Below are 12558 nucleotides of genomic sequence, written 5' to 3' on the forward strand. Positions count from 1 at the left end.
TGCTCACACATCCATCAGCAGGATGCCTACGTGTGTCAGCAAGGATGAATCTCATAAGCGTTAACGGGGAGGGATAAAACGATTACACTCAACTGCCAGGTGCTCACACATCCATCAGCAGGATGCCTACGTGTGTCAGCAAGGATGAATCTCATAAGCGTTAACGGGGAGGGATAAAACGATTACACTCAACTGCCAGGTGCTCACACATCCATCAGCAGGATGCCTACGTGTGTCAGCAAGGATGAATCTCATAAGCGTTAACGGGGAGGGATAAAACGATTACACTCAACTGCCAGGTGCTCACACATCCATCAGCAGGATGCCTACGTGTGTCAGCAAGGATGAATCTCATAAGCGTTAACGGGGAGGGATAAAACGATTACACTCAACTGCCAGGTGCTCACACATCCATCAGCAGGATGCCTACGTGTGTCAGCAAGGATGAATCTCATAAACGTTAACGGGGAGGGATAAAACGATTACACTCAACTGCCAGGTGCTCACACATCCATCAGCAGGATGCCTACGTGTGTCAGCAAGGATGAATCTCATAAGCGTTAACGGGGAGGGATAAAACGATTACACTCAACTGCCAGGTGCTCACACATCCATCAGCAGGATGCCTACGTGTGTCAGCAAGGATGAATCTCATAAACGTCAACGGGGAGGGATAAAACGATTACACTCAACTGCCAGGTGCTCACACATCCATCAGCAGGATGCCTACGTGTGTCAGCAAGGATGAATCTCATAAACGTTAACGGGGAGGGATAAAACGATTACACTCAACTGCCAGGTGCTCACACATCCATCAGCAGGATGCCTACGTGTGTCAGCAAGGATGAATCTCATAAGCGTTAACGGGGAGGGATAAAACGATTACACTCAACTGCCAGGTGCTCACACATCCATCAGCAGGATGCCTACGTGTGTCAGCAAGGATGAATCTCATAAGCGTTAAAGGGGAGGGATAAAACGATTACACTCAACTGCCAGGTGCTCACACATCCATCAGCAGGATGCCTACGTGTGTCAGCAAGGATGAATCTCATAAGCGTTAACGGGGAGGGATAAAACGATTACACGGGAATATAGCCTGTAAAACTAAAAAAACCACCGAACTGCCACTTCTCAAACCTTTTTGTAGCTGGTAAAGAAAGAGGAGGAGGGAAGTGGTCTTCCCTGAAGTGAGTGTGGCATTTCTGTGTGTGTGGAGTGAGACTGGAGGAGCCACAAGGAGCTCTAAGGCACATGAGTGTTTATTTCTTAACTGCTGCAGTTGTTACATTGAGTTTTTTTCTGGATAATAATTTTTGAACTGAATACATGCTTTATTCTGCCTGTATCGGTATGATATATTTTACAATAAATCAGTAACAAGAAGAATACTGAGGAGGTGCTTTATGTACTGACATTCATCCATCAAAATAAAGGAAAAACAAGTAAAATTGAGTACAATTGGAGGAAACTATTAAAGAGAACATCTTGAAGCCCATTTGCCAGGCAGCAGCAGCAGCTGTCCAACGAGGCGTTCATGTGCCATCGTACTTCCTTTCCTCAGCGGCAGCCATGCCCGCCATGCCACTTCCAGGCCCTCCGTCGGGGTGGCCAGTGCCTGTGCAGCGTCACAGACAGACAAGGCAGGCGAGAGTTAGAGAGCACAGCATGCCATCCTTGCACAGGTGCTGTTATTTTATACCTTGAAAACCTAGGTGACTCCTTACTTAGCTATTAGAATTAGTAAGAGCTTTGGTTTGATAGGAGACAGATATGCAAGAATCAATAACTTTTCTCTGGCAATATTGCTCTTTATAAAACAACTTACGTTCGTAATGGCAATAAACTATCAAATGTTTTTAATACATTTAGCAAGAAAGCCACAGGACCTATGTTAGGATCCTGCAGTCTGTTTGAAAGAAATAACCAAGACCCTAAAATATGAAGAAATATACCAATATCCTAAATGGAAAAATTTAATATTATAAAAGTAGTAGTTTCCAAATTAATGTGTGAACAAAATGTAGTCCATTCGGAATACCAGTGGCTGATTTTTTTTTCCTGAAACCTGGCATTGGAAGTAATAACCCACTTGAAGGAGAAAAGTTCTTCAAGTAGCCAGTACATTTTTGGGAAGGAGCCAGTGAGAAAGGCCTGGGCTTCATGGTGTTCAGCCCGCTCGCATGCACTTTCTAGTCCCAACCGGAGGGCGTTGGTGGACGGTGTGGAAGGCCCAACAGTGTAAGAGAGGGGCGTCTAGAAACGATTCAGGACAATTCAAAGGAGGGAAGATTTATTTAGTAACCGGCGCCATCCCTTTGGAGGCAACAGTGGGACCCTCTTCCTCTCCACCATTAGCGAACGTAAGCTTTAGAAGGATTAAAGCTCTAAATATGTTTGTAATTATAAAATACTACAAAACTCCAGAGAACATTTGAACAACCTTTGAGTGGGGGTTACAAGATAGGAGACCTGGAAGAAAAACAGGTTATGATTGTCTCCCTAGAAATGAAAACTGCAGAGTGATTGCGACCAGCCGGCCATGGCCTGTGGGGCGAGCACAGCCCAGTGTGGTGCCTCCAGCTGACCCGAGGCTTTCTGCAGGTCACTTGGGGGCGCTCCTTGGCTGGATAGAATTAACAGAAATTCAAAGAAAAGGACATACGGATGGGCAATAAACAGTAAAGTATGTTCAACCTCACTAGCAGATATGGGAATGCAAATTAGTGAACCATTTTTCTCTTGTCAGATTGGCAAAATTCTAAACCTTATAACATCCATCGCTGACAAAGACGTGGGGAAATAGCACATTGCGGGAGTGCAAATTGCTGTGACCTTTCTGAGAAGTTCTCTCTTGATACCTGTTAAAAATATACCTACTCTTATCCAGTGATTTCCCACTGGGCTTTGTATCTTCGTTGAATAAATGAATCGATCTCAATAAAAGCAGTGTATTTTGGAGTAAAACTGTGAGGATGTCCATATGCATATATGTCACTTAGCAGCATGCCTGGTTATAGTCTGTAACACGTAAGATTCTGTGTTCTCTGTTACGGACTCTAAAGAAATTTTATCCAGTCACAAGAAGCAAAAAGCCAGAAGCAGTGCTGACCAGTATTGCTGTATGTCGCGTATATGTATGTGTGTATATGTTCACACTTCGAAGAGCTGAACATGGATTTCCGGGGGGTGTCGCTGTCCTCTCATGCTGCATAACTAACACCCCAAACCTGGTAGGTGAAACAACAGCAAGAGCAGCGCTTTGCCCCCAAACCTGCAGGTAGGCCTGGCTCAGAGGGCAGCTCCTCCCTGCCTGTGGAGCCAGAGCTGGTGTTCTGGGGGCTCCTCAGTCATGGGGTGGCGTCAGTGCCGGGAGGCTTGGGCAGCCGAGCGCCCGTGGCCCCCGTCCCCTCTGTCCTCTCTGTGTGTCGTCACAGAGAGCTGGGGGCCAGGTGGCCTTTCATGAGCAGCGTTGGAGGTCAGGACCCACCCGGGCCCAGGTGGGGATAGGCTGCTGCTTTTTGGGCAGTGATAAGGGCTGGGGGCCCTGGAGGTGATTTTTCGGAGACGTCTTGAAACAAAGGCTAAAACACTGAACAGATTATTTTGTTGAAGCCCAGCTGAAGGCTTTGCTTTGTGCTCTTCTCAGATGCCAGCAAACTAGGGCTCAGGCCACACTGGCTGCACACTCGTGCGCCGTGGCACGTGGCGTCCGAGGGCCTGGGTGTCGGGGCTGTGGGCGTGAGAGCCCGGGGCGCTGCGACAGGGCGTGGAGAGCTGGCCGGCCGCCCGTTGGGGTTGGTTGGCACCCGTCTTCGTCCCTGTGTCTGAGGGCGGCTGGCGACACCCCCAGTGATGGCTTTTTGGTCTGTTTCCCACTGGCCTTGCTGACACCAGGGACACTGAGGGGGCGGGAGAGCCGGCCCTGTGAGCGCACGTGCCCAGCTCGGGGCCCAGGACGGCTGGGTGCCGGTGGGCAGTGAGGCCGCGGGGCTGCGCTGGGCTGTGCGTGGTGGGACTGGAAGCGGACATTGACGTCTACGCCCTGACCTCCAAACTCAGGGTCTCCTGGCGTTGGGGCCGCCACAGCGTGTGTGGTCGTGTAGCGGCTGCTGTGCAGCAGTGGACGGGAAGCGTGGGCTGTTTTACATGGGTTTTTCCATGACTGGAAAAGCAAGTTGTTCACAGCAGGTGCTCCTGTAAAACTGTGTTTCAGGAGTAGATCCATCCCTACGAGCAGAGGCTAGGATCCCCGGGCCCTCACAAGCCACGGCCCCCGTGCCCGAACAGCAGAAGACGAGGCCCAGCCACGCCCGGGACGAGCGCTTCAGGTCAGGTAGGCACCAGAGGCCTGCGGGCCTCTGCTCGGACACCACGTCTCCGCTGAGGAAATTGCTTTCTTTCTTTCTTTGTTTAACTTTTTATTTTATAGTGGGGTAGGGCCGATTAACAATGTTGTGACAGTTTCAGGTACACAGCAAAGCGACTCGGCTGTACATATACATACACGTATCCATTCTCCCCCAGAGTCCCCTCCCATTCGGAAATTATTTTCACTCGAACCATAACTTACCACATCATATTTTTCAAGAAAAAATATAACTTCCACATAATATAGTATGTTTTAATGTAGCCTGGAGTGTAAGTGTTCTCCTCTTAGGGGATGCTTATAGGAATCTCAGGAGAAAGCTAAATCTTCCTTCCCCCATTAGAATAATTTCTGTAAATGTTTGTGTCCATTTTTCTACCTAGATCTTTGGGGTTGGTATTGGTGGATTTGTGCATCAAGGACCGCTTTACTACTGTAGGTGTTTTAGTATTTTTTTCTCTCTCTAATTTTGGAGATTTCCTTCTAATTAGATTTCTGCCACTCTGTCAGTGCTTTTATAAATATTTAAATTTGTCTCTGATATTTCATTTGAATCATCAGGACATCCATTGAAAAAATTTGTGCTTTCAATTATAGATTACATATGGATAACTTTTGAACACTCTTTTGCCTGTTTAACATTTTCACCATTGTGTGATTGTATATTTCCTTTGTATTTAAACTCTCAGTAAACCTTTGTATAAAGAAAAACTTTCAAGAGAGATAAAGAAATGGCCGTTTTGTTTTAAGAATACCTAAAAAGAACGTTAAGATTTTAAATGTTATGTCAACATGGGAGTGTGATGAAGTGATTTGAGAAATTTTGATCAGATAATTTCTTACCAATTTAATATACATTTTTAAAAACTTCCTCACGCTGATAATAGTTTCTTTTCTGATTACATAAATGATACATGTAACATAGGATATTAGAAACGGCCCCATCAACATTCCACTGATACCATCTTCTTTAGCCCCGGGTACAAAAGCACACGCATGTACACGCACCGTAAGTAGGGTCACCAGAGGTCTCCTTCCTGTCCCTGCTTGTCCTCATCTCCCCACTCCCTGTCCCCCCTCCATTTCCATGTAACTGACGTTGATGACCTGCTTTCTGCCCTTGTGAACTGTATCTGGTTCTCATTCTTTACTTTCTGAAAACAAGACCTTTATCATTAATGTGCTTTGCTCATATTTTCCCTAAGGCTTTGTCTTCTCTTTGAACTCTCTTACAGTGGCTTTTGTAGCAGAAGTTTTTAATTTGAATGAAGTCCAGCTTATCAGTTCCTTTTCATGAATAGTGCTTTTGTTCTCACATCTAAGAAATCTTTGCCAAACCCAAGGTCACAAAGATTCTTACCTGGGTTTTCTTCTAGACGTTTTATAGTTTTAGGTTTTACCTTTAGGTCTATGATTTAGATTTTAGTTAATTTTAGTATGGTTCAAGGTATGGCGCACAGCTTACTTTTTTGTATGTGGTAATCCCGTCGTCCCCGATGCCCTTGCTCCTTTGTCTAAAAGCGGTCGCACGCATGTGTGACTCTCTTTCTGGACTCTGTTCTATTCTGTTGATGTATTCGTCTGTTGTTATGGCAGAGCCAGCTCTCTTAATGATTGTAGCTTAACAATCATGGGTTCACATCAGTAGTGTTATTCCTCCAAGTTTATTCCTTACTGTACTGTGTTCCCTTGTATATACTGTGCCTTTTTCCCCTCTGGTACTTTTAAGATTTTTCTCTTTGTCACTGGTTTTGAGTGACTTGATTATGATGGGCCTTGGTGTAGTTTTCTTTGTTTCTTGTGCTTGGGGTTTGTTGAGCTTCTTGGATCTGTTGCTTTATACCCTGTAATGTTGATATTGTCTAGATTTCGAGTTGTTGGTTGTCTTATCTGTACTTAGGTTTTTGTTTGTTTCTAAGGCAGCAGTAACGTTTAAGGTGTGTGCTCAGCCCATCACAGCCAGATCTCTTGCAGGGGCTCCTAGGTTTGTCTCTCTCCTGAGCACTGTCTTTCATGAGTGTTTTCGGTTGTATGTCTGGGAGTATTTTTATTAGACCCTCAAGTTTAAATGATACTTTGGCTGGATATAAAATTCTAGGTTCAACACTTGTTTCTTCAGCTGTGTTGCTTTCTTGCACCCGGTGTTTACTCCTGAGTAAAGTCAGTCTGTTTCCTGAGCCTTCAAGATGATTTGCTCTTTCTCTCTGGAAGCTTTTAGGATTGGCTGGCTGTCTTTGATATTTGTAAATTGTACTTTAATACGCCTAGATGTGAATTTTTCATCTTTCCTGATAGTACCCTATGAGCCATTTTACTATAAGGTTTCTAAATGCTTTAAAAACATTTTGTTGGGGAAAATTTGAACACGTACAAAAGTGGACTTGGTGGTGTGATGAGCCCCAGACTCGTCCAGCCCCCACAGTTCCTGCCGTGCTCAGGCTCAGTCTTGGCTTCTTCATCAATCCCCTGCTTCCTCCCTTCCCATGTGATTTTGAAGCACATCTCAGAGATCATGTTATTTCATTTAGAGGTCATAATATTCTTGGCTTCTGTATCTGAAAAGAATGCATGTTATCTCTAAAAGATAATGCCATTGTCGCAAAATAATTAACAATAATTCCTTAGTATCAAATACCCAAATGTTCCTGTTGTTTGAAAAAAAAAACCAGTTTATTTGGACCCAGGATCCAAATGTGGTTGCACATACCTCAGGTGGCTGATGTGTGTTTCCACCTTTGATAACTCGGTCTTGGGGCCTGGGCTGTGGTCCGGCAGCTCCATGGCTCCAGCAGGTCACTTAGGGTTCTGTGTTCTCTCATCAAGAGGCACTGCAGGCCTGAGTCTCTCTCCTCTTCGGGATGCTGGCAGACCCATTTGTTCATTAGGGTGGCAAAATGGCTGGGCTGCTTCTATGGAGAGAAACTTGTGCTCGCTCACCACAGGGCACAGGAGAGCCTGGAGAAACGCTCAGTTCTTTCCATCTGTTTACTCCTTTTTAAAATAATGGGTTAGGTCACCGGCATCCTCCAAAGGCAGCCAATTACTTTTGCTTCCTCTCTTCCTTCCTTTCTTTTCTTTTATCTTGTTTTTTAGCACTGTAGTTGATATTCAGTCCTTCCAGCATTTATCCTTGGTGATGTTCCAACTGCCCCATCTTTATGAGCCTTTGGGAGCGTCTCCACATCGGCTCTGGCATTTGGGTCACTGGGCCGTGTACTTATGGCTGTTAGGATGCAATGCTCCAGGCTCCCCTGTGTGCTCCCTGCCCCCACCCTAGAATCCGCCATGTCTCAGGGTGCTTGCAGTGAGGATGGTACTTTACGACCACAGTCTGGGTGGTAGGGATGCTCATTGCTATCGGGCTTGTCATCATACCTAGACATTCTTAGGGACAGAGGTTAAGACATACTATCTAAAGATAAAATGCCACATGTGTTCACGCTGATAATTTTCAGTCAGATTCAGGACTGCAGGGTTTTCCCGCACTTCTTTGGTCTCTGTTTGTGTCTCTTGTTTCCCTCACGAGTGTCTTGGTCTCCAGGGAGGGGCGATGGAGCGGGACCGTCAGGCCCCTCTTTGTTTGCTCTCTCACACTCGACCACAAGCGTGGCAGTGTGACGGGGCCCCCGTGACCACCGGCAGCAAGACTGCAGGAAAGCCTGCGTTCCCTGTGCGGTTCTGCCGTCCTGGGGCTTGTCTGGGGTAGTGACTTGACGGTCTGACCACAGGGCTTTAGCGCCACTTGGAGTGGTTTGTGCCACAGTCAGAGCACATTAGGTTCATGTTTCATTTTATTTTCAGTTTGGGGGATTTCTTCTTTTTGATTTAAATCTGAAAATATTTCCAAAGTCAAATCTACAAGCCGAGGAATATTTATGGAAATCTAGGACCAATGTGTGGGACCCACGTGTAGGCTGAGCTTGTGTTCCTTTTACACTCAGTGAAAACAAATAAAGACGTGAACCATGGTTTTGTTACTTCATAAGGAATCTTGTAACACGTGTTTTTGTTGCTGTTCTTTCCGTGCAGATGTTCATACCGAGGCCGTGCAGGCAGCTTTGGCCAAATACAAAGAGAGGAAGATGCCCATGCCTTCCAAGAGGCGCTCCGTCCTCACGCACACGGCCGTGGAGGCCTACACGCCCCCAGGTACTGGGCAGGGTCACGGTGGCCTGGGAGGGGTTTCCCGTTGGGGCGGCACAGCCTCCGACTGTCGTGAAGAGTGTGTGTGTGGGTGTGTGTGTGGGGGGGATGCCGACTTCCTTTCTACAGGACATCTGTGTGTATTTTAATTTTTTCACTAAGATGCAGTTTGTGTCTTTTAGTAAAGAGAGGAACCTGGAGTACATGCTTCATGGAATGACAGAGTTCCCTGAATTCAGAATTCTAAAATTATTCTATCTCATTAGCTATTACTTGTTATGTTGTTACCAGGCCTTAAATGGGAAAGAATAAGGCTATTTGGAGGGTTATTTATTTTGTTGTTGTGCTTTTGTTGTCGTGACCATTAGAAATGAAAACTTTGACGTGGAGTCTCTCTTCAGGATAGTTAGTATGTCTTAGGTTTCTTTGAAAACCCTGTCCAGGTGCTTGAGGGCACGAGGCTGCTGCCTGTCTGGTTATTTGAGTCACGAAACTGGTGACGTGCATGTTTGGTTTGAAGACATGGTAAAAAAACCAAACACACCAGGTCTGCAAGATAAGCATAGCGTTTTGGTGATGCTTCCTCACTTAAAAAAAAGTTTATGTTGTTGAAAAAAGTCTTAGAAATGGCTGTCAAATTCTTGTTTCTACTGAATATAACCGTAGATACTACCCAGTTTTTAAAGAACTTACTGATAACTGTGAAACCCGTGATAAAACGCAGTCCTGCTGACTGGATGAAACCAGAACTCACCTCACTTTCCTTGCCCGTGGCGGTGGTCTCAAGCAGGGGCTCTTTTCAGAGCTCAGTCACGTCTGCTGAGGGGAGGCAGGTGCCCTGGGGGTGGACTCCCGGGACCCCACAGCGTGCACTGAGGCCGTCAGTCTTGCAGCTGGCTGCGCCTCTGGGCGTGGCGCCCCGAGACCGAGCCGCCGGGGGAGCCCGGCCGCGGGGCTCACGGCCGGTCAGACGCAGGCCCCTCGTGGACCCGCAGGCGCGGCTGTGCAGGGGCCCAGGGCACGGGCCGGCTGGGTCCAGTGGGGACTCCGCCCCGGAGGACGCCCCCCTCATGCCTGTCCTCGTTATTCTGACCACAGACACGTCGTCCGCCTCAGAAGATGAGGGCTCTTTACAGCGGCCCGGGCGACTGGCCTCCGCGCCGCTCCAGAGCCACGCCGGCGTCGCACCCTGGCTCGACCAGGCCGTTCAGGGCTCGCCCGCCTCCTCCGCCGCATCCTGCACCTCATCTCGCCCGGGAGGGCGGCCTGCCGCCATGCCCAGTGCCGCCGCCGTGCCCTCAGGCCCCGAGGCCCTCGCCCGCGTAGGTCGGTACAGCCGCAGGGGCCCCTCCAGGCAGGGGAGCCCCCGCGCCCAGCCAGACCCACCTTCTCCTTTTCCTACGGAAAATGTCCTTTCAGTAACAAAAGTGGTTCCTGATGCTTCTGTGGTTTGGCAGCCCCAGCCAGACCCTGTGGCGTGTGGGCCTCCCCCGGGGTCCCTGATGAGTGCCTGGTGTTTCCGCTCAGGAGGGGGCGGCCCACACAGGTGGACAGTCCCTGACGATCGGGGGCCTGCTGCCTGCACGTGGTCCCCGCCTTTGCTCCTTCCTTGTGTGTACAGCTGGAGCCCTCGGTTGTCCCTGCACTGCGCATCCCGAGGCAGGGCTGGGGCTGCAGCCGCCGTCCGGCCTTTCTTCCTCCACATACCAGGGTTAGACAGCCCTCAGCCTGAAAAGAGATGTCAGTCAGAACTCAGTCATACGGGTGCCCAGACCTTTTCCAAGTCACCCAGCCCTTTAAACTACATTAACCTTAGGGGCTTCCCTCGTGGTGCAGTGGTTAAGAATCCTCCTGCCAGTGCGGGGGACATGGGTTTGAGCCCTGGTCCGGGAAGATCTCACGTGCCACGGAGCAACTAAGCCGGTGCACCACAACTACTGAGCCTGCGCTCTAGAGCCCGCAAGCCACAACTACTGAGCCTGCGCTCTAGAACCCACGAGCCACAACTGAGTCCACGTGCCACAGCTACTGAAGCCCACGCACCACAACTACTGAGCACACGTGCCACAACTACTGAAGCCTGTGCACCTAGAGCCCGTGCTCTGCAACAAGAGAAGCCACTGCAATGAGAAGCCTGCACGCTGCAGTGAAAGTAGCCCCTGCTCAACGCAATTAGAGAAAGCCCGCGCACAGCAATGAAGACCCAACGCAGCCAAAAATAAATAAATAAATAAATAACATTAATCTTAGAAAGGAAAACATTGCAAGCCTTTCACCATTTAAAGTCATTTTTTAAAAAGCAAAACTAGTAACGTAGCTGGCATGCAAAGCCCATATACATTCTTGCACGAGTACCTTAAAAAAGTGTACTTCTCAGATGGTGATCAGTATTGCTGGGGTCATCTGAACACCCTCTTCCTTCCAGGTGTGGAGGGAGGAGCTAAGTCGCGTGATTGCAGCCTGCCTGAGACCACACAGCTGGCTGTGCTGGAGCCGGGGCTGGCCCACAGTTTTCTGATTCCTGTTCATTTTCTTTGCTGTTAGCTGCTGTTCTGCTAAAACCAAAATGGTGCATCAGAGGTGTGCCCATGACTGGCCAGTGTTTTGGGTGGGGTCCCAGTGGGTTAACACCCCCCAGGCAGGCCCAGGTCTCAGGTGCTGAACTGCTTTTATGTAAGATCTTGGTCATTTGGCTGGACTGGGCATTGTAAGTGACTGACGTCTTCCATCTGTGGCCTCTGTGGGCCCATCAGGGACGCTCTTTGTTTGTCATTGGCCGTGTCACTGCAGACGTCTGCACATTTCTGTGGAGCTCGTGCTGTGAGTCTTGGGTGAGAACTCATGACGCCTCAACCTGCTTCCGGCAGGTGGAGGAGGCTCCAAGACCGCTGGGGTCGGGCTGTCAGGACTGTCCTGGGGAGTTTGCGTTACGAGAAAAAGGCTCCTTTGGAAACAGCCTGCCAGGATTGTTTCGGTAGCTTTCCTGGGGGTCCTAAAATGGCTGGTGTTTATAGCCCACCTGCCCTCACGGGGGTTTACAGTGGAGAGCTTGAAAACGGCTTGAGATGGATATATTTTCCTGTTTGTCACGGCGATTTCACATTTTGGAAATACACAGGTACCTCCAGTGTGAGGAAAGCGGTAGCGTTTGAATGTTCTCTTCGCTTAGTTCAGCTTCCCGAAGCTCTCTTCTGCGTTCGACGGTGAGGGGAATAGGGCAGAGTTTGCTTGTATCAGCCGTTGCCGAGCTGTCGTAAACACGGCTTCCTGGTGGGTTAGAAATAGAAGCATATTTAGCGTGAGAAATTGACCACAGTTCAGCATGTTTAAGCAGACAGCCCTCGACTCCTCAGGGTTGTGGGGTGTTTTGAACATAAGGTGTGTTTGAGTGGGCGTCTCCATCCCCGGAAGGTCCTGGCTGTAAAGACTTACAGGCGGGTTTATCACCTCTGTGGGTGGAGGACTCCTGGTGTGCAGCTGTGGCTGAGGCCACTCTTCTCGCGTCCTGCTCGCCTGGCCTCACGTACACATTGTGTGATTCGTTCTGGTAGATTCTAAACATCTTAACTCGGACTCTACTTGATACCTTACTGTTGTTTGTAACTTTCATATGCTACCTGTTTGACCTGAATTTTTAAATCTGAAAAATACTCCATTTCCCTCTCCTTGTTATAAAAACCACCCTTTGTTTTAGTTTCTGACACTAGAGAATTCTTCAATTTGGGCTAAGGAAAGAAGTGTAGAAAGAAGATGACTACAAAAAATTGGAGGCAGAAAATGTTAGGTAAAGGTAATTAAAAATATATATAATTTTCAATTTTGGGTTAGGAAAATCATATACATAAAACATTTGGACATGAATTAAATACCTATATTTAAAAGCAGTACATTTAATTACAGTAGTTCAGTTTTGTTTTGTTGTAAATTTATTTATTTATTTATTTATTTATTTTTGGCTGCATTGGGTCTTCATTGCTGTGCACAGGCTTTCTCTACTTGCGGCGATCGGGGGCTACTCTTCGTTGCGGTGTGCGGGCTTCTCATTG

General features: G+C 48.0%; 1 protein-coding gene across 3 annotated transcripts in view; it reads left to right on the forward strand.

Moving 5' to 3' along the window:
* Window positions 1-12558, forward strand: part of DIP2A (disco interacting protein 2 homolog A) — a 92355-nt gene that overhangs the window by 18597 nt on the left and 61200 nt on the right. For 2 of the 3 annotated variants that reach the window (XM_065876757.1, XM_065876758.1), the window contains exons 3-5: window positions 4217-4336; window positions 8399-8518; window positions 9611-9838. In XM_065876757.1, coding sequence (XP_065732829.1) covers window positions 4217-4336; window positions 8399-8518; window positions 9611-9838 — 468 coding nt within the window. The remainder of the gene's footprint in view (window positions 1-4216; window positions 4337-8398; window positions 8519-9610; window positions 9839-12558) is intronic. The other variant, XM_065876759.1, reaches the window with a different exon arrangement.

This window comes from Phocoena phocoena, chromosome 4 (assembly GCF_963924675.1).
Source record: "Phocoena phocoena chromosome 4, mPhoPho1.1, whole genome shotgun sequence".
NCBI classification, from domain to species: Eukaryota; Metazoa; Chordata; class Mammalia; order Artiodactyla; family Phocoenidae; genus Phocoena; species Phocoena phocoena.